Source organism: Liolophura sinensis, chromosome 9, assembly GCF_032854445.1.
Source record: "Liolophura sinensis isolate JHLJ2023 chromosome 9, CUHK_Ljap_v2, whole genome shotgun sequence".
Lineage (NCBI taxonomy): Eukaryota > Metazoa > Mollusca > Polyplacophora > Chitonida > Chitonidae > Liolophura > Liolophura sinensis.
Window position 1 is genome coordinate 2,930,923 of NC_088303.1, and position 22,233 is coordinate 2,953,155.

Below are 22,233 nucleotides of genomic sequence, written 5' to 3' on the forward strand. Positions count from 1 at the left end.
ACACTACATGTACAACACTAAGAAACATTCTCACTACATGAACAAGACAAAGAAATATTCACACTACATGTACAACACAAAGAAACATTCTCACTACATGAACAACACAAAGAAACATTCACACTACATGCACAACACAAAGAAACATTCACACTACATGCACAAGTCAAAGAAACATTCACACTACATGTACAACACAAAGAAACATTCACACTACATGTACAACACAAAGAAACATTCTCACTACATGAACAACACAAAGAAACATTCACACTACATGTACAACACAAAGAAACATTCACACTACATGAACAACAAAAAAAAACATTCTCACTACATGAACAACAAAAAGAAACATTCTCACTACATGAACAACAAAAAGAAACATTCTCACTACATGAACAAGACAAAGAAACATTCACACTACATGCACACATGCACAAGACAAAGAAACATTCACACTACATGTACAACACAAAGAAACATTCACACTACATGTACAACACAAAGAAACATTCTCACTACAAGAACAACACAAAGAAACATTCACACTACATGTACAACACAAAGAAACATTCACACTACATGAACAACAAAAAAAAACATTCTCACTACATGAACAACAAAAAGAAACATTCTCACTACATGAACAACACAAAGAAACATTCACACTACATGCACACATGCACAAGACAAAGAAACATTCTCACTACATGCACAAGACAAAGAAACATTCACACTACATGTACAACACAAAGAAACATTCTCACTACATGAACAACACAAAGAAACATTCACACTACATGTACAACACAAAGAAACATTCACACTACATGTACAACACAAAGAAACATTCTCACTACATGAACAACACAAAGAAACATTCTCACTACATGTACAACAAAAAGAAACATTCTCACTACATGAACAACAAAAAGAAACATTCTCACTACATGAACAACAAAAAGAAACATTCTCACTACATGCACACATGCACAAGACAAAGAAACATTCTCACTACATGCACAACACAAAGAAACATTCACACTACATGTACAACACAAAGAAACATTCACACTACATGTACAACACAAAGAAACATTCTCACTACATGAACAACACAAAGAAACATTCTCACTACATGTACAACACAAAGAAACATTCTCACTACATGAACAACACAAAGAAACATTCTCACTACATGTACAACAAAAAGAAACATTCTCACTACATGAACAACAAAAAGAAACATTCTCACTACATGCACAACACAAAGAAACATTCACACTACATGTACAACACAAAGAAACATTCTCACTACATGAACAACACAAAGAAACATTCACACTACATGTACAACACAAAGAAACATTCACACTACATGTACAACACAAAGAAACATTCTCACTACATGAACAACAAAAAGAAACATTCTCACTACATGTACAACAAAAAGAAACATTCTCACTTCATGAACAACACAAAGAAACATTCTCACTACATGAACAACAAAAAGAAACATTCTCACTACATGCACACATGCACAAGACAAAGAAACATTCTCACTACATGCACAACACAAAGAAACATTCACACTACATGTACAACACAAAGAAACATTCACACTACATGTACAACACAAAGAAACATTCTCACTACATGAACAACACAAAGAAACATTCACACTACATGTACAACACAAAGAAACATTCTCACTACATGAACAACACAAAGAAACATTCTCACTACATGTACAACAAAAAGAAACATTCTCACTACATGAACAACAAAAAGAAACATTCTCACTACATGAACAACACAAACAAACATTCACACTACATGCACAACACAAAGAAACATTCACACTACATGCACAACACAAAGAAACATTCTCACTACATGAAGAACAAAAAGAAACATTCTCACTACATGCACACATGCACAAGACAAAGAAACATTCTCACTACATGAACAACACAAAGAAACATTCTCACTACATGCACAACAAAAAGAAACATTCTCACTACATGCACACATGCACAAGACAAAGAAACATTCTCACTACATACACAACACAAAGAAACATTCACACTATATGCACAGCACAAAGAAACATTCTCACTACATGAACAACACAAAGAAACATTCTCACTACAAGCACAGCACAAAGAAACATTCTCACAACATGAACAACACAAAGAAACATTCACACTACATGCACACATGCACAAGACAAAGAAACATTCTCACTACATGCACAAGACAAAGAAACATTCTCACTACATGCACAACCAAAAAAACATTCTCACTACATGAACATCAAAAAGAAACATTTTCACTATATGAACATCAAAAAGAAACATTCTCACTACAAGCACAGCACAAAGAAACATTCTCACTACATGAACATCACAAAGAAACATTCACACTACATGCACACATGCACAAGACAAAGAAACATTCTCACTACATGAACAACACAAAGAAACATTCTCACTACATGAACAACACAAAGAAACATTCTCACTACAAGCACAGCACAAAGAAACATTATCACTACATGAACAACAAAAAGAAACATTCTCACTACATGCACAACACAAAGAAACATTCTCACTACATGCACAACACAAAGAAATACTCTCACTAGAGACAGAATGGAAAGTTCTCACTAAAGAAAAAAACAAAGAAAAAATTTCACTACAAGCGCATGTCAGAATCGTTCTAATAATAAATGCAAAAGAAGTGCTTTCTTATTCCACATTATGTGCACCAATCTCTATAGAGCATTTAAAGTTCACATCTGTGCAACAGAAGTAACTAACTTGGACTACCTCAGTCTTCAAGTCCAAGGTTTGTGAACACTTTGTCTGTCCAGCCAACTGTGTCAATAGTCTAGAAATGGAAAGGAAAGTTATAATACATGTAGACGTATTAACACCTCTTACAAATAACATTTACCTTATAAACATCACCTGTCACTGGACGCTGACACTAACAATGAAGCTTCAGGTATAACATAAGCTCACACTGCACAGGCGAGTTAAAAATGATTATATAAAACTTGTAACACAACCTGTGGATGTAACACAACCTGACGGTATAACACAATCTGTGAATGTACTACAATCTGTGGACACAACACTATCTGTGGATGTAACACTATCTGTGGATGTAACACTATCTGTGGATGTAACACTATCTGTGGATATAACACTATCTGTGGATGTAACACTATCTGTGGATGTAACACTTTCTGTGGATGTAACATAATCTGTGGATATAACTGACCTGTTAGCCAGGATTCTGCTACATATCTAAGTTTAAAATAGATCTGTTAGCCTTGATTCTTTTATATATCTAAGTGTAAAACTGACCTGTTTGCCAGGATTCTGTGGCATATCTAAAAGTAAAACTGACCTGTTAGCCAGGATTCTGTTACCCAGCTGAGTTTTCCTCAACACGGGATTCTCCTGATCTGACTGGGAAGAGTCAATAGATGACCTGAAATTCAGTTTAAGTCCGATATTTAACCGGGTTTTAAACCACACTTAAGAACACTTCACATCTACCACAAAGAAAAAAAACCCTAGAAAGAATCACATCATTTTGCCCAGTAGATCCTATTGATTAACATCTTAACACAAAGCTGCAGCCAAATCATGAAATGTAATCAGTCAAGGCCATTTTATCTGCTTTGAGAGAAACACATTAAATCACTGGGCCAACTGGATCAAAAACAAATGTGTAACAGAGCATATGACAAAAGAAATAAGCAGAAAAGGACATGGTATGCCTGTTTCTTTCATACAGGTCTTAAATGGTCATTTCATGCAAAACATCACATGTTGACTTCTTACATAACAACAACAACACATCATTATGTGACCTATTCTGGGTGTTGGCCTACTGACATCTGATTGCACCTATTCTGGGTGTTGACATACTGACATCTGATTGCACCTATTCTGGGTGTTGGCATACTGACATCTGATTGCACCTGTTCTGGGTGTTGGCATACTGACATCTGATTGCAACTGTTCTGGGTGTTGGCATACTGACATCTGATTGCACCTATTCTGGGTGTTGGCATACTGACATCTGATTGCACCTATTCTGGGTGTTGGCATACTGACATCTGATTGTACCTATTCTGGGTGGGTTCACCTGGTCAGATTTACACTAAATCAGTAACACCACCACCACCATCAGCCTCTACCGAGGCATGTCTACATGGCTATCCAGCAACCATTTACAAGCCCTCAAAATGTCACTAACAGGAACAAATAAACCAGACTATATGCCCCCACCTTGTATTCACATGGGCGACGCCAAACCCGTCTAAAATAGTGTAAGATTTAAACCAGCTTAACTTTGCCCTTGTCAATGGAGTATTAAAGACTATCAGAAAGAGGCTATGATACTAAACCTGTCTGTAATGTCCTCGGCAGATGCAAATGTGACAGGTGAGTGGGGCTGCTCTTGTTTAGGGCGTGGCTCCTCAGGGAGCATGGACGAGTAATTCTTCAGAATAGACTTAAGGGCAATGTTTTTCTTGTTGATTATCGGGGGCGTCTTGGGAGATTTCACCACTTTCTTCTCTGTCCTGGTGAAAAACAAACTGTGTTACACATGTAACAAAAAAACAAAAAAAAAACAAGCAGGTTTGCAGATTTCATGAGTTTTTCTTCACTTTCTAGGAAGACGAGACACAATGCTCCACTTACATGTAGAACCTCATGTGATCTCTCCCAAAGAGGTTATCTTTTTTACTTCTTGAGAGTATTTTTTGTCTGTTGGCACTTTTACGGGAAAAGTTAGAGGTAGATTTGGATGAAAAATTGTGCACAGCCAAACACTAATCCATTAAATAATGGTGGTAATCTGGATTGCGATCAGGGTGTTTTTTAAATCATCTTTCATCATTATGGGACAGATATGCTGATTACTTCCCTTCATCTGTAGTGGACAAATGTGTACATTCAGCTGTGGAAGAGATCTGCGCTGTTCATGTGCCTTGTAATTTGGGAAGTGTCATTCTTTTATTTATTACAAACCTATGATAAATTTTGTAAATGACTAACTTGCCCACTTTTCCCGATTCTGCGAGTTCTATTGATTTTAGAAGGGTGTTTTGACATTTGCTTGGAACATGGGATGATATTCCAAAGGGGAAATTTTAAGTTTTAGCAACAAAAGTTCCAAAATAATATTTTGTATACGTGCCTTTTCTTTACGTGCCTCTAAAAATTGTGTACGAAACTAACGTCGTTTAGGTTACGTGGACACCTTTTCAATCATATGCTTACCTGGAAGTTCCATGGATCTGTTCATCATCAGAAAAACAAACACGACCAGAAGGAGATTTGACTTTCCCACCTCTTCCCATTCTTCCCTTTAGCCCTTCAGAGCCATTCAGAGGCAGCTTTGGGCGGCGTGTCTTGAGGCCAGGGGCAGAGGGATCGAGGGACAAAAGACCAGATAGAACATGGTCCACAGAGAGGTCAAGGACGTGAGGGTCTGGGGTAGAGAGAGAATGGTCACCTTCAACAGGGGTGGTCTTGGATAGTGGAGACAACATTTGGCTATCCCCCATTCTGTTGCCTGCTGTGATGATTTGCTCCTGATTTATCTCAACCTCAGATACATCCCCTGACCTCAGACTGTGGCTTGTGCTGAGATTTCTGTCACCTGTCTTCTTCTCAAAATCAACAAGTGAACCAGAAAAAGCTGACACAGGTATCCCAGACACATTTGAGGGGATGGTGCTGTGGGCGGAGCCAGCTGAGGTGGGCCTCTGGGAGGGGTCAGAACTGTTGGATGGGCCAGGGCTGTGGGAGGTTCCAGCAAATGGGCCTGGGGATGGTGACTTGGAGGCCAGTTTGTTTTCGAGGTTGTGTACAACCTCCAGTAGTGACCTACTTGAATGATCTTCGTACCTCATCAAGCTAGGGTCAGAGCTCACAGACAAGTCACTGTCACTGCAGCAGACTGCATCCCCTTTGGACAACTTTGACAGCTCCTCTGGGATAAGTTTCAGATTTCTGTTTATGCTGGTTTCACTGCTACTGCTGTCCTCGCTGTCAGATGGGATGAGAGATTTGGGTACCACATGTGAAAAATGGTTCTGCACCACAGGATGCGATCCACAATTCTCAGAGGAAAATGCTCCAGGAAGATTTGTTCGCAAAATATCCCCTGGTTCTCGAACTGAAGATACCTGAGCATGTACTCTGTCCATGGCTATTGGTGAACTTGATGGCAGGGTGGCGCCTTGACCTGTACCTGAGGCTAACTGCTCTTGAGTATCTGATGTCAGAGAGGGGCAGAGAGTTGAAGAACTACGTGAATGTGGCTGTTGTTGTTCTGTTGTGATCTGTCTCTCTGTCTGTATCAACACAACACGTTCCTGTGCTTCTAATGTAGAATAATTTTCTGCTCGAACTTTGACCTCATTAGTCAGGCCTATTTCTGTAAGCAGCTCGGCGTGAATGTTCCTCGAGGCAAACTCGTTTCTTGTTTTCTTCCTGTGTTCTCTCCTTTGTGTAACTTCATCTGAACTGTTGATAGACCGCATTCCATCTGACAGAGAGCTAGACACGCTATCTGAAATACTGCCTTCTGAATCTGTCAAGAGACCAGAAAGACAATCATAGTCTGCAATGAAGCAGTTAAAAAACAAAAGAACATGAACCCACCACCTTGAATACTACGCATTTATGGCTCACTTTCCATCCAGGCCAATTTTCTCACACAAATACATGTAATTCAAAAACCCTTCACCTAATGGCGATACATTTTTAATCCACAAAAACTCAGTATCAACGGGTTGGGCATAAAAGCTCAGTATCAACAGGTTGGGCATAAAAGCTCAGTATCAACAGGTTGGGCATAAAAACTCAGTATCAACAGGTTGGGCATAAAAGCTCAGTATCAATGGGTTGGGCATAAAAGCTCAGTATCAACAGGTTGGGCATAAAAACTCAGTATCAATGGGTTGGGCATAAAAACTCAGTATCAACAGGTTGGGCATAAAAGCTCAGTATCAACAGGTTGGGCATAAAAGCTCAGTATCAACGGGTTGGGCATAAAAACTCAGTATCAACAGGTTGGGCATAAAAACTCAGTATCAACAGGTTGGGCATAAAAACTCAGTATCAACGGGTTGGGCATAAAAACTCAGTATCAACGGGTTGGGCATAAAAACTCAGTATCAACAGGTTGGGCATAAAAACTCAGTATCAACATGTTGGGCATAAAAACTCAGTATCAACAGGTTGGGCATAAAAACTCAGTATCAACAGGTTGGGCATAAAAACTCAGTATCAACGGGTTGGGCATAAAAGCTCAGTATCAACAGGTTGGGCATAAAAACTCAGTATCAACGGGTTGGGCATAAAAACTCAGTATCAACATGTTGGGCATAAAAACTCAGTATCAACAGGTTGGGCATAAAAACTCAGTATCAACGGGTTGGGCATAAAAACTCAGTATCAACGGGTTGGGCGTAAAAACTCAGTATCAACAGGTTGGGCATAAAAACTTAGTATCAATGGGTTGGGCATAAAAACTCAGTATCAACAGCTTGGGCATAAAAACTCAGTATCAACGGGTTGGGCATAAAAACTCAGTATCAACGTGTTGGGCATAAAAACTCAGTATCAACAGGTTGGGCATAAAAACTTAGTATCAACGGGTTGGGCATAAAAACTCAGTATCAACAGCTTGGGCATAAAAACTCAGTATCAACGGGTTGGGCATAAAAACTCAGTATCAACGTGTTGGGCATAAAAACTCTGTATCAACGGGTTGGGCATAAAACTCAGTATCAACGCTTGGGCATAAGACCACTCAGTATCAACAGGTTGGGCATAAAAACTCAGTATCAACGGGTTGGGCATAAAAACTCAGTATCAACAGGTTGGGCATAAAAACTCAGTATCAACGGGTTGGGCATGTAGAGGCTTCCACTTTTCAAACTTGAATGAAAAGTTTAACACACTATAAATTGACAAATTCGTTGATATTAATTTTCCACTGCGTATTAGTAGTGCCCCTTGTACATGAAAGCAATGCAAATGTATTGCTGTCTCATAAAGCTACAAAGTCATCCGTGAGTGGAAAATGGGAATTGCCCATTTGGTAACAGAACTTGATTTAAAAGGATATAATTTAAAAAAACAATTTGGATTTATTGCCTAAAACTTGTTGATCAGACATGAGTATCTTGTATTCTGCTCTTAAAATTTCACAAAAATTAGCTCGTTGATTGAGAGGCTTTGGGTCATTTCACACGGCCCTCTGATAAACAACGATCTGGAATTTCTACATATCTAATGATCCCCCTGCTACCTGAAAAGCTTGGATTACGTTATCTGACCTGAGTATTCCCTAGGGTCTGCCACACAGTACTCCTCCTGTATAAGCCTGTCATTGAGGCAGAACTGATCGTCTGATGTCTGTAGGTACAACTTCACCTGGTGCACTCCCTTGGGGGTAACCTTCATCACTTGGGCCTTACGGACCACAGACCCTAGGGGAATAGCAAGGTATACATACATGTACTCATGCACAGGTAGTAACCTCAATACAAGTGAGCCTCAAAGTTCCCAAATTGAAGAATAATACATGTACTGCTGTAGTCATCTGAATTCTCTTATAGGCAGTCAAGGCTGGAGGAATTGCTAAACTCTTTCCATCAATTTTCTCATTTCAATCCATGTATGTGAAGTTATTTTCCTCAAAACAGTACATTCAGCCCATTTTTATATAACACTAAATATTTGCAATGTTACTGTAAACTTAAGTGTCACGAGATGTCAGAACTTATCAATGCTCTGATTGACAAACTTTCATTCTCCACATTGGGCTCACCCGGCTACACAGTAAGAACCACTATGACAAGCTCAGTGTCAAGATGTACTAATTATTGTCATTTTACTACATCATCTTTAATATGTAATATGAGATGTGAAGATGCTTCTTAAAAATTAATGGTTTACTTTGTTCTGTTTAATTCCACCTGGGCAGCAGTGAATGACTCACCTTCAATCAACTTGTTCATCCTCTGTACTGCAGAGTTGTCCCAAACATCACACACACTGAAAACATTCATTCGTTAAACACACTAACTATAACTGTACATGTATCATTTCAAGTTATTAGTGACCTAATTCCTATGCAAATATACATATATTACCTGTGTTATCTCCCCTAGGTTTAAGATGATGCCATTTACTGAGGAAAACCTCCACTCAGGTTATTGTGAAATCAGCCCAGGTACATGTATATGGTGAAGACAAGACCAAAGACTATAATTGAACAGCCCAGGTATATGATGAAGACAAGACCAAAGACTATAATTGAACAGCCCAGGTATATGGTGAAGACAAGACCAAAGACTATAATCAAACAGCCCAGGTATATGGTGAAGACAAGACCAAAGACTATAATCGAACAGCCCAGGTATATGGTGAAGACAAGACCAAAGACTATAATCGAACAGCCCAGGTATATGATGAAGACAAGACCAAAGACTATAATCGAACAGCCCAGGTATATGATGAAGACAAGACCAAAGACTATAATTGAACAGCCCAGGTATATGGTGAAGACAAGACCAAAGACTATAATCGAACAGCCCAGATACATGGTGAACACAAGACCAGGTATATGGTGAAGACAAGACCAGGTATACAGTGAAGACATGGCCAGATATATGGTGAAGACAAGACCAGCTATATTGTAAAGACAAGACCAGGTATATAGTGAAGACAAGACCAGGTATATGGTGAAGACAAGACCAGGTGTGTAGTGAAGACATGGCCAGGTACATGGTGAAGACAAGACCATGTATATGGAACGACCGGGTATATGGTGAAGACAAGGCCAGGTATATGGCAAAGACAAGGCCAGGTATATACTGAAGACAAGACCAGGTATATGGTGAAGACAAGACCAGGTATATGGTGAAGACAAGGCCATGTATATGGTGAAGACAAGACCAGGTACATGTTGAAGACGACGGGATATATGGTGAAGACAAAGCCAGGTATATGGTGAAGAAAAGACCAGGTATATGGTGAAGACAAGACCAGGTATATGGTGAAGACAAGACCAGGTGTATGGTGAAGACGACTGGGTATATGGTGAAGACCAGGTATATTGTAAAGACAAGGCCAGGTATATAGTGAAGACAAGACCAGGTACATGGTGAAGACAAGACCAGGTGTGTAGTGAAGACATGGCCAGGTACATGGTGAAGACAAGACCAGGTATATGGTGAGAACGACCGGGAATATGGTGAAGACAAGGTCAGGTATACGGTGAAGGCAAGACCAGGTATATGGTGAAAACAAGACCATGTATATGGTGAGGACAAGGCCAGGTATATGGTGAGAACGACCGGGTATATGGTGGTCACCTAGTCAGGTATATTGTAAAGACAAGGCCAGGTATATAGTAAAGACAAGACCAGGTATATGGTGAGGACAAGGCCAGGTATATGGTGAGGACAAGACCAGGTATATGGTGAGGACAAGACCAGGTATATGGTGAAGACAAAGTCAGGTATATGGTGAAGACAAGGCCAGGTATATGGTGAAAACAAGACCAGGTATATGGTGAGGACAAGGCCAGGTATATGGTGAAGACAAGACCAGGTATATGGTGGTCACCTAGTCAGGTATATGGTGAAGGCAAGGTCAGGTATATGGTGAAGACCAGGTCAAGTATATGGTGAAGACAAAGTCAGGTATATGGTGAAGACAAAGTCAGGTATATGGTGAAGACAAGGTCAGGTATATGGTGAAGACAAAGTCAGGTATATGGTGAAGACAAGACCAGGTATATGGTGAAGACAAAGTCAGGTATATGGTGAAGACAAGGTATATGATGAAGGCAAGGTCAGGTATATGGTGAAGACAAGACCAGGTATATGGTGAAGGACAAGACCAGGTATATGGTGAAGACAAAGTCAGGTATATGGTGAAGACAAGGTCAGGTATATGGTGAAGACAGAGTCAGGTATATGGTGGACGACAGAGTCAGGTATATGGTGAAGACAAAGTCAGGTATATGGTGAAGACAAGACCAGGTATATGGTGAAGACAAGGTCAGGTATATGGTGAAGACAAAGTCAGGTATATGGTGAAGACAAAGTCAGGTATATGGTGAAGACAAGGTCAGGTATATGGTGAAGACAAGACCAGGTATATGGTGAAGACAAAGTCAGGTATATGGTGAAGACAAAGTCAGGTATATGGTGAAGACAAGGTCAGGTAAATGGTGAAGACAAGGTCAGGTATATGGGGTATATGGTGAAGACAAAGTCAGGTAATGGTGAAGACAAGGTCAGGTATATGGTGAAGACAAGACCAGGTATATGGTGAAGACAAAGTCAGGTATATGGTGAAGACAAAGTCAGGTATATGGTGAAGATAAGACCAAACACTATAATCTAACTCACATTATTTTTACTGTAAAGTATTTATTAAGATACATGTTAGTGATAGAGGTTTATGGTTGGCTGAAACCAGAATGGCCTGTAGGAACCTTAACACTTCAGGTGCCTGACAAATCTCCACACACAAAGATGGGGCAGAGGAAACCACCCACTTGTGCACATATGTAAGTGATAGAGGTTTATGGTTGACAGAAACCAGAATGGCCTGTAGGAACCTTAACACTTCAGGTGCCTGACAAACCTCCACACACAAAGATGGGGCAGAGGAAACCACCCACTTGTGCACGTATGTAAGTGATAGAGGTTTATGGTTGACAGAAACCAGAATGGCCTGTAGGAACCTTAAACACTTCAGGTGCCTGACAAACCTCCACACACAAAGATGAGGCAGAGGAAACCACCCACTTGTGCACATATGTAAGTGACAGAGGTTTATGGTTGACAGAAACCAGAATGGCCTGTAGGAACCTTAACACTTCAGGTGCCTGACAAACCTCCACACACAAAGATGGGGCAGAGGAAACCACCCACTTGTGCACATATGTAAGTGATAGAGGTTTATGGTTGACAGAAACAGAATGGCCTGTAGGAACCCTAACACTTCAGGTGCCTGACAAACCTCCACACACAAAGATGAGGCAGAGGAAACCACCCACTTGTGCACATATGTAAGTGACAGAGGTTTATGTTGACAGAAACAGAATGGCCTGTAGGAACCTTAACACTTCAGGTGCCTGACAAACCTCCACACACAAAGATGGGGCAGAGGAAGCCACCCACGTGTGCACATATGCAGCACATACATATGTACACATGCATGTGGTTTTACTTGTCAACAGAATGTGCACAGCTTAAGCAGGCTACGCCATTTTTGTCAGGTAGCAGCAGACTTTTATGCGCCTTAGAACAGAAGAAGTCAATGATAAGACGACCACATGGGCTTACCTGTATACAGGGGTCGCAGCAGGGGACAGGCTCAAGGTCAGAGGTCGGACACCATAAAGAGAACAACGCTTGATTTGATAGGGAACTCTGGTATGTTGTAGGTGTGAAGGAATCATGCGCAGGCTACAAAAGATGCACAGTGTATCTTTACAAACAACATTCTATTTGCTAAGTTTTGAAAATACAGTGGCCTCGATATGACTATTTTACTTCATAACATCAGAATGTTATGCAAATTAAGCTGATTAATACGTAATGATCCTAATTATCATCTCAGCTAAAGCACAGGAATTTTTTCTGGATATGTTCCGAGATGAACGGAAACACAGACAAACAGACAGATGGACACGCACACACAGGGATAGAAACGCAAAGGGACAGACAGATAGATGAATAGACAGACAGAAGGACGAACAGAAAAAGAGGGGGACAGACAGACAGAGGGACAGACAGACAGATGAACAAGCACACAGAAGAACAGACAGGATGAACCGGAAAACACAGACAAACAAACAGATCAACGTAAACACAGACAAACACATGAACAGAAACACAGACAGACAGACAGATGAACACGCACAGAGGGATAGAAACACAGAGAAACAGACAGGCAGAGGGACAGACAAATAGATGAATAGACGGACAGAAGGACGAACAAAGAGGGGGACAGACAGACAGAGGGACAGACAGATGAACAAGGACACAGAAGAACAGACAGACGAACAGTCACACAGACGGAGAAAGACAGACAGATGGGCTAGCACACAGACGAAGACTGACAGGATGGACTAGCACACAGAGGAACAAAACAAATGAACAGACACACAGACAGAGACAGACAGACAGATTGAACTAGCACACAGAGGGACAGACAGACAGAAGAAAAAACAGACAGATAAACAGACTGGACAAAAGAGACAGACAGACGAACAGAAACAGAGGGGCAGACAGACAGATGAACAGACACAGATGGACAGACAGATAGATGAACAGACAGGACAGACGCAGACACCCAGAGGGAAAGACAAGATGGACAAGCAGACAGAGGGAAAGACACACAACGGGACAGACAGACACACAGAGGGACAGACAGATAGACAGACACACAGAGGGACAGGCAGACAGATAAGACGGACACATAGAGGGACAGGCACACAGAGGGACAGACAGACAAACATACACACAGAGGGACAGACAGACAAACATACACATGACAAAAGGACAGATGAGCAGGCAGAGGGAGAGACACACAGAGGGACTGACAGAAAGATGAACGGCCACACCGAGGGACAGAGGGACAGACAAACCGACATATGAACAGACACAAAGAGGGACAGATGAACACACAGAGGGAGAGACATACAGACGGACAGATGAATAGACACACAATGTAACAGACAGACAGGGACAGACAGACACAAGCACAGACACACAGAGGGACAGACAGGCACATGCACAGACAGACAGATGAACTGGCACAGAGGGAGGAGACAGACAGAGGGACAGACAAACAGACAGAGGGAGAGACACACAGAGGGACAGACACAGAGACAGACAGATGAACCAACACACAGACAGACAGAAGACAGATGAACCAACACACAGAGGAACAGAAAGACAGACAGATAAAGCGAAACAGTTCCCCAAAAATCAAACGGCTTTTTTAATGAGATCCGGTCCATATTTTCTCAAACTGTGACATTTTTAGGCCATGCATGTAACTTTGCAGTATCCTGCCTTATGTTATTGGAGTCACAAGCCACACTTTGACATCAAATAATCTTGAAATTAGCTGTGAAAGTATTGCATTGTATTTATTCACCATAAGTATATTTACAGTAAACATGTTTACAGAAAATAAAGCATGGGGGGAATAAAGTCACAAGGGGCTGGGTCTATCCTGAGGAATTAAAGTATAACAGATGGTGCTGGTTTTAGGTGAATTATAAGTAAATAATAACAGAGTAAACGTTTTACATATTTAAGAAAAACACAAAGCAGTGTCACGTGCCAAAAGAAATGCTGTGGTGCATGGCTAGGAGACATTTATATGTTTGAAAATAAGTCAGAATTGTGTCATCGGATTGATGATTGTCTCCTGTTCTGTTTGTTGTAGACATAGCAAAGCCTCAGATGTCTGCTGCCAATGTACAGCCATGATGTCACAGGGTCAACAGTGGCTCAATCGTAGTGGGAGTAGATTTTAGTGATGTTCACTAAATTCTGTCCTCTTTCTTTCCACTTTTGACGATTCGGAATAGATTCAGGGGACATCAAACTATCTATCTGCAGTTAGGGAGGTGCAGCACTGGGAGTGTACTTTACCAATGAGAAAGCTTTCTTTCCTGGACTGGGATTTAGGTGTACTGAAGAAATTTCCACTTGGAAGAGAGCAGTCCAGTTTATAAGAGAAGGAAACCCCAAGATGAAACCACAGATCTCCGTAGGTACCTCACTTATCTCCAGTGATAAAGCAGCAGTGCCATGGCAAAAGCCAGTCTGGCCAACTCAATGAATACACACGCAGGAAATACATATATGTAGGTTTACTTGGGGTTTTACTCGTACTGAACAATTTTTGCAGCCAAATGATTTATTTATTTATTTTTTTTTTGATTGGTGTTTCACACCTGTCTTCAGTCATAGAGCGATGAGGGGGTCGTTACATGTAGGTGTGTGTACAAACATGTCGTCTTGTGGTAAGGCAAGTCCGTGCTGCCAAATTGCTACCACCACTGAAGTTTCATGCTGAAGACACCAGACATGACACCTCCAACCTCACATTATACTGTGAGGTTGAGGTCCAACCAGACCTGTTTTCTGGCTCTAACGTCTCAGTGATGAGTGCCAAGCCAGGCTGCAACATGAACCATTTTATTGAAAGTCTTTGGTATGACCTGACCCAGGTTTCACCCCAGGTCTCCGGACTACAAGGTGGACACTTTAACCATTAGGCCGACCAAAGTGGTTGAATATAGGAAGAGAAAGAGCTTACAGTGCATGAAACAAATCTGAAATAGATCACTACTTCCCCGCCAAAAAAAAAATTTCATCATTTCAGATCACTCTGGGTAAAGGATTTTTTACTCTTGTAAGAGCACTGTATAAATGAATAAATGAATGCTTAGGGGTTATAATTACAATTTTTCAGTCATATGACGATGACGGGTAATTACATGCGTATACATATACTGCGTCTTCTTGTGTAAGGGTGAATCCATGCCGCCAAAGTGCTGACGCCACTGAAGTGTCATGCAGAAGACACTAGACACGACAGTCACACTATACTGACTATACTGGTCGATCAGTCATTTTTCCTTGCTCTATACTCTCATTGCTGAGAGCCAAGCGAGGCAGCAATATGTACCATTTCTGAAGTCTTTGGTATGACCCACCCAGGTTTGATCCTGGGGTCTGTCAGACTTTCAATGCAGATGCTCTAGCCATTAGGCCACTGAAGTAGTTGCACCGGCATGTGACAAAAAACAAAATTATTTAGACGTCACATTTAGATGACACATGTAAGTCAATAAAATGTATCTTATTTTCTGAACTCACTAAATGTACTGTAACTCTGACCTGCAGCACTGTGACAGGGAGCCTACACATCAGTGTGACAGGCAGCCTACACATCAGTGTGACAGGGAGCCTACACATCAGTGTGACAGGGAGCCTACACATCCTGTGACAGGGAGCCTACACATCACTGTGACAGGGAGCCTACACATCACTGTGACAGGGAGCCTACACATCACTGTGACAAGGAGCTCTAATCAGTGTCAGTGGTAAGACTTACCTTTGTATAGGATTATTGTTTCTATTTTTCCATCATCCAGAAGAAAACAACTGCAAAGACAGTAATAAATATAGGATGAATATCACAACATTGTCTGATATTCCAGTTATTTATTTTTCTATCTATAATGCCAATTTAAACAAATTTATCACTTCCACATACATGTATGACACCATTAAGTCATTAACTTTGTTTATTTTTTAATTTTTTTTTGGGGGGGGGGGGGGTGGTGACGGAAAATGGAGTGCCAGAGTAAACCATCAGTCTCTGCAAAGTACATGCATGTGACCAAGTACATGTATATGCAACTAGTAAACTATGCCCCATGTGACAAAGTACAGGTATATGCAAATGGCAAACTTTGCCCAGTGTGACAAAGTACAGGTATATGCAAATTGGCAAACTTTGCCCAATGTGACAAAGTACAGGTATATGCAACTTTGCCCAATGTGACAAAATACAGGTATATGCAACTGGCAAACTTCGCCAATGTGACAAAGTACACGTATATGCAACTAGCAAAATCTGCCCCATGTGACAAAGTACAGATATATGCAACTGGCAAACTTTGCCCCATGTGACAAAGTACAGGTATGTGCAATTGGCAAACTTTTCCCCATGTGACGAAGTACATGTATATGCAACTGGCAAACTTTTACCCATGTTACAAATACAGGTATATGCAATTGGCAAACTTTGCCCATGTGACAAAGTACAGGTATATGCAACTCGAAACTTTGCCCCATGTTACAAAGTACATGTATATGCAATTGGCAAACTTTGCCCCATGTGACAAAATACAGGTATATGCAATTGGCAAACTTTGCCCAATGTGACAAAGTACAGGTATATGCAATTGGCAAACTTTGCCCCATGTGACAAAGTACAGGTATATGCAATTGGCAAACTTTGCCCCATGTGACAAAGTACAGGTATGTGCAATTGGCAAACTTTTCCCCATGTGACAAAGTACAGTATATGCAATTGGCAAACTTTTGTCCAATGTGACAAAGTACAGGTATGTGCAATTGGCAAACTTTTCCCCATGTGACAAAGTACAGGTATGTGCAATTGGCAAACTTTTCCCCATGTGACAAAGTACAGGGTATGTGCAATTGGCAAACTTTTCCCCATGTGACAAAGTACAGGTATATGCAACTGGCAAAAACATTGCCCCATTTGACAAAGTACAGGTATATGCAACTGGCAAACTTTGCCCCCATGTTACAAAGTACATGTATATGCAACTGGAACACTTTGCCCCATGTGACAAAATACAGGTATATGCAATTGCAAACTTTGCCTCATGTGACAAAGTACAGGTATATGCAATTGGCAAACTTTTCCCCATGTGACAAAGTACAGGTATGTGCAATTTGGCAAACTTTTTCCCATGTGACAAAGTACAGGTATATGCAAATTGGCAAACTTTGGCCCATGTGACAAAGTACAGGTATATGCAATTGGCAAACTTTGCCCCATGTGACAAAGTACAGGTATATGCAATTGGCAAACTTTTCCCCATGTGACAAAGTACAGGTATATGCAATTGGCAAACTTTTCCCCATGTGACAAAGTACAGGTATGTGCAATTGGCAAACTTTTCCCCATGTGACAAAGTACAGGTATGTGCAATTGGCAAACTTTGCCCAATGTGACAAAGTACAGGTATATGCAATTGGCAAACTTTTCCCCATGTGACAAAGTACAGGTATGTGCAATTGGCAAACTTTGCCCAATGTGACAAAGTACAGGTATATGCAATTGGCAAACTTTTCCCCATGTGACAAAGTACAGGTATATGCAATTGGCAAACTTTTCCCCATGTGACAAAGTACAGGTATGTGCAATTGGCAAACTTTTCCCCATGTGACAAAGTACAGGTATGTGCAATTGGCAAACTTTGCCCAATGTGACAAAGTACAGGTATATGCAATTGGCAAACTTTTCCCCATGTGACAAAGTACAGGTATGTGCAATTGGCAAACTTTGCCCCATGTGACAAAGTACAGGTATATGCAATTGGCAAACTTTTCCCCATGTGACAAAGTACAGGTATATGCAACTGGCAAACTTTGCCCCATGTGACTCCCATATGTGTACGTCATATAATATGGTTGAAAGGTACTTTTGTAAATGATGCTCATAAAAAATTCAATCATTTTGCACATTGGAACTACGTCTATTCAAGCATATTCTGAGGGCAATATTCTGTGTAGACTCATAAAAATTATACTTTTATTGTCCCGAAGTTGGCCAACCCTACCAATGTAGTTTTACCTCCAAACTCAAATCAAATTCATAAACAGTCACCTGATATGATAACTGACACAGAGATGTGGCGCAGCCACGAAAGGCATACTTATGCTCAAAACTGTCAACGAGTACAGTGTAAAACACCAATCAAATAAATAAATACAACAAATCAAAACTTAAAAAACATGTCAATAGCTCATTATTGAGCTCTCTATTAATCTGTATGCCAATTTTCTCTCCGTCACAGAATAACAGCCATCATCAGATGTAATAGCAGACACTAGATACATCAAAACGGATGACTGTGACTTTCACAGAGAAAAAAATATAAAAGTTTTCAAAAATTTTAGGCATGCTACCATAGTTCAACTACTTCCCAGCTTGTTCCGCAATTTGCCAAAGTGTTTTTTGTTTTCCCAAAAGTACATATAGAATGTATCCTTAAGCCCTGATATCCAAGTCAATTTGCATTCTGTTCCTAAAGTATTGCTAATGATACATGTATGTCAGACTGCAAACAAGACAATAGCCACAAAAGCAAACAGCACGTGTATAAACAGCTGTCCATAAATAATAATAACTTGTTCAAACTTTGGCTAGTTTACATGTACCTGGCATGAAGACCACTGCGTCTATCAAGATACGTTTCCACTCTAACCCTGTACCAATTAGTATCCTGTGGTCTTCTACCAGCATACACCTGGAGAAACAAAGAATGCATATCTTCAATGATTTATTTATTATTTCGTTGGGGTATTACAACGACCTCAAGAAATGTTCAGTTATACAAGCACGAAGTACAGAATTCTGTTTCATGGGCAGAAGAAACCACAAAATCTGTAAAACCACATTGCCTGGGGTAAACCACAGCCCTTGGCAAGAAAGTGACAAACTTTCACACACCTGACATACAGATTAACATCCACGTACATATATATGCATATGGTAGTATAATTTCCTTTTTAGCTGCAAAAACCTGTTCCGTGTAACTTGCCTTTATACACTGTACAGGAAAGCTACCCTTACATACTCCTTAATTTACAGCATCTGTACACATGGAATGTAATGTGTTATGTTTTGTATACATAGCACAGTTATGTATACATAGATACCCGTGCTCTGTCAGTGCGACTTCTGAATGGACCCGTGTAACTGGTCTGCAGCCACATATACAGGTCAAGCACTGTGTTTGCTGCTCTGAACTGTTACACAGGCCTAGGGCTTTCAGTCAAAACCAACTCATTTTTTGCATTGTGCTGAACCAACTCAAAAATTCTAAATTATTTTGAGCAATGTATTATTTAAACACATTAGCAGATACTCTTTTAATAATTAGGGTGTGAGTAAGGAATACTTCTGAAGATTAATGTATGTCACTGATTCAAAACGCTACATGTAGGATGCATACGTAATCATAATTTCAAATTGGGTTTTGTGGTTCAAGTTCAGGAAAATTATGGAAAATGAGTGGCGACATTATCAACGTCAAAAGGCAATCAACATTTTAATTAAAATAGAGCAAAATAAATCAAATTGTATGATAATTAAACACTACTATCAGATTTATTTGATTATTTGATTGGTGCTAAATGCCGTGTTCAAATGTTCCTATATATATTTCACTTATATAATGGTGCATTATGGTGGGAGGAAATGGGGCTTGGAAAACCCATCACAATCTGCACTTTGTGGACAGATCTTCCCACATATGACCACAGGGAAAGCCAGCATGAGCTGCACTTGAGCTCACAGTGACTGCATTGCTGAGAGGCTCCTGATTCAATGTGCAGCACTACACGCTAACCAACTCAGCCACAGAGGGCCCCCTCTAAAACAGTGGTACCGCTGAACAGAAATATATGTATACTATGTAAAAAAAACAGTAATGAATCAAACACATAAGTAGTACAGAACAAGATAAAGTCTAACTCACCTGTCCTTTCTGAGGAGTAAAAGCTTGTTTGATGATTTGATCATTCTCAAAGTACTTGTTAAGCTCTTCAATAAGCCTATGGAAACCCTTGGCCTCATCTGACATTCCAAGGGACGCCACCTCTCTTATAAGGAAGTCCGATGGTGATTTCACCTGAATAAAATTATTTATTTATTAAGCTTCAGGTTAATACTTTTGTGACTGATAGGATTATATATTGGAAGACATGAAAGAAAGCCAATTTAAACCATTTACATTATTTCTTTGATTTGTGCAGTAAGAATAACCTTAAGAATATTCTCCCGAGTATAAAAAAAGAAAAAAAAAAAAAAGAGTCCTGCAGCATACCAATGTCAGTGCCTAACCCCACAAAGAGACAATATGATAACACTTAATGTTAATTTAATTAATGCTTCAATTATTTCCTAAAAGCGGACTGTAACAAAGCGGACTGCCACATAGCGGACTGTAACAAAGCGGACTGCCACAGAGCAGACTGTAACAAAGCGGACTGCCACATAGCGGACTGTAACAAAGCGGACTGCCACACAGCAGACTGTAACAAAGCGGACTGCCACAGAGCAGACTGTAACAAAGCGGATTGCCACAACCAAACTTAACCAGGGGTTCCCTTTATGTGAGTACATACTCTGTAACACAAATGGCTAAGGTTGCTGTGTTTGTATCAGCATGTGTATGCATACTGATAGCCTGGTATTAAGGCATATCAGTTCATTGGAAAGACAACAGTTACAGAATTATTAACCCCATTCTGATATTCCCATGCAGATTTCTTCTTTGATAATTAACATCTAGCTGTACATGTAGCTGTTTACATGGTAGACTTGAAGTTGCATGAAGGACACATTCTGAGTGTATAAAGGATTCAAAGGACACGAGAGTTAAAAACTGCAGAACAGTCAGAATAAATAACAAGCTGTTCAATGTTGACACAGCATAAATCCCCTGTATAAATGTTTGGTACTCTGGAAAGCAACAGGGAGTGTCTTAGTTAGCATACATGTACCTTGATGACACATATATCTATGCAGTCCTCCATCTTCTGAGCTTTCCGCAAACCTCAGTCAACCATGGTAACTACAAACAGGACATAACGATAAGCTAACCTGCAGCATTAAACATCAACATGAGTTGTCAAGACTAGTGTAATATTTATGTGTTGATTTCCACATGCATTCTGAAGTCATTTTTTCCCAGGGTCACATACTTTTATTGAATTTTCATAGGTTAAAATTGAAAGGGGAGATGTTCAATTTGCATACAAAGAAAAAAAAAACAGCGGAAATAAGATGTTTATCACTCTGGCATGTATCACTGTAATTTATGAGATTTCTGAGCTGTATTAATCGTGATTCATTACCCTAGTCTTTACAACTTCCATATTAACATTAGGCATTTAACAGCTGTGGTGAAGTGATTTTCTGCAGTGATTACTTTCACTTTTACTTTCGATTTACAATGAACAGATATTCAACATTTAATTCACAAAACTCATGAACATTTTAATCTAGCAATATTCAAGATAAACTTACATGTATGTTCAAAATGTAATTATATTAAAACAAACACAAATAAATCAAAATAAATGCAGTAAAAATCCATTATTGCTAGCAAAGGTTGTTGTTGTTTCCACAGCTGTTCAACCTAGGCAATTATCAAAAAGTTCTCTTGCTGAGATTCATATCTATTGCATTTTGTTAAAGTTACTAACTGCTAACCATACAGGTAACTGAAACAATAAGTTAGTCCAAGTGAACATTATGCTTGCAGACTTACAACATGATAAAAAAAAGTTTGACTTCACTGTCATCGAAGCTC

General features: G+C 40.0%; 2 protein-coding genes across 2 annotated transcripts in view; both read right to left on the reverse strand.

Moving 5' to 3' along the window:
* Positions 1-12,651, reverse strand: part of LOC135475845 (uncharacterized) — a 28,855-nt gene extending 16,204 nt beyond the window's left edge. Inside the window, exons 1-7 of the mRNA XM_064755786.1 lie at positions 12,410-12,651; positions 9,046-9,101; positions 8,381-8,533; positions 5,310-6,627; positions 4,430-4,606; positions 3,421-3,504; positions 2,835-2,895 (exon numbers count right to left, since the gene is read on the reverse strand). Coding sequence (XP_064611856.1) covers positions 2,835-2,895; positions 3,421-3,504; positions 4,430-4,606; positions 5,310-6,627; positions 8,381-8,533; positions 9,046-9,101; positions 12,410-12,525 — 1,965 coding nt within the window. The 5' untranslated portion in view covers positions 12,526-12,651. The remainder of the gene's footprint in view (positions 1-2,834; positions 2,896-3,420; positions 3,505-4,429; positions 4,607-5,309; positions 6,628-8,380; positions 8,534-9,045; positions 9,102-12,409) is intronic.
* A 2,592-nt stretch (positions 12,652-15,243) lies between these two features.
* LOC135475005 (uncharacterized) lies at positions 15,244-22,214 on the reverse strand. The gene is made up of 6 exons (XM_064754728.1): positions 22,192-22,214; positions 21,422-21,492; positions 20,395-20,547; positions 19,073-19,161; positions 16,206-16,255; positions 15,244-15,266 (listed from the first exon to the last, which is right to left on the reverse strand). The coding sequence occupies exons 2-6, from the start codon at positions 21,452-21,454 to the stop codon at positions 15,244-15,246; spliced, it is 348 nt and encodes a 115-aa protein (XP_064610798.1). The 5' UTR covers positions 21,455-21,492; positions 22,192-22,214.
* Between the last annotated feature and the right edge of the window lie 19 nt (positions 22,215-22,233).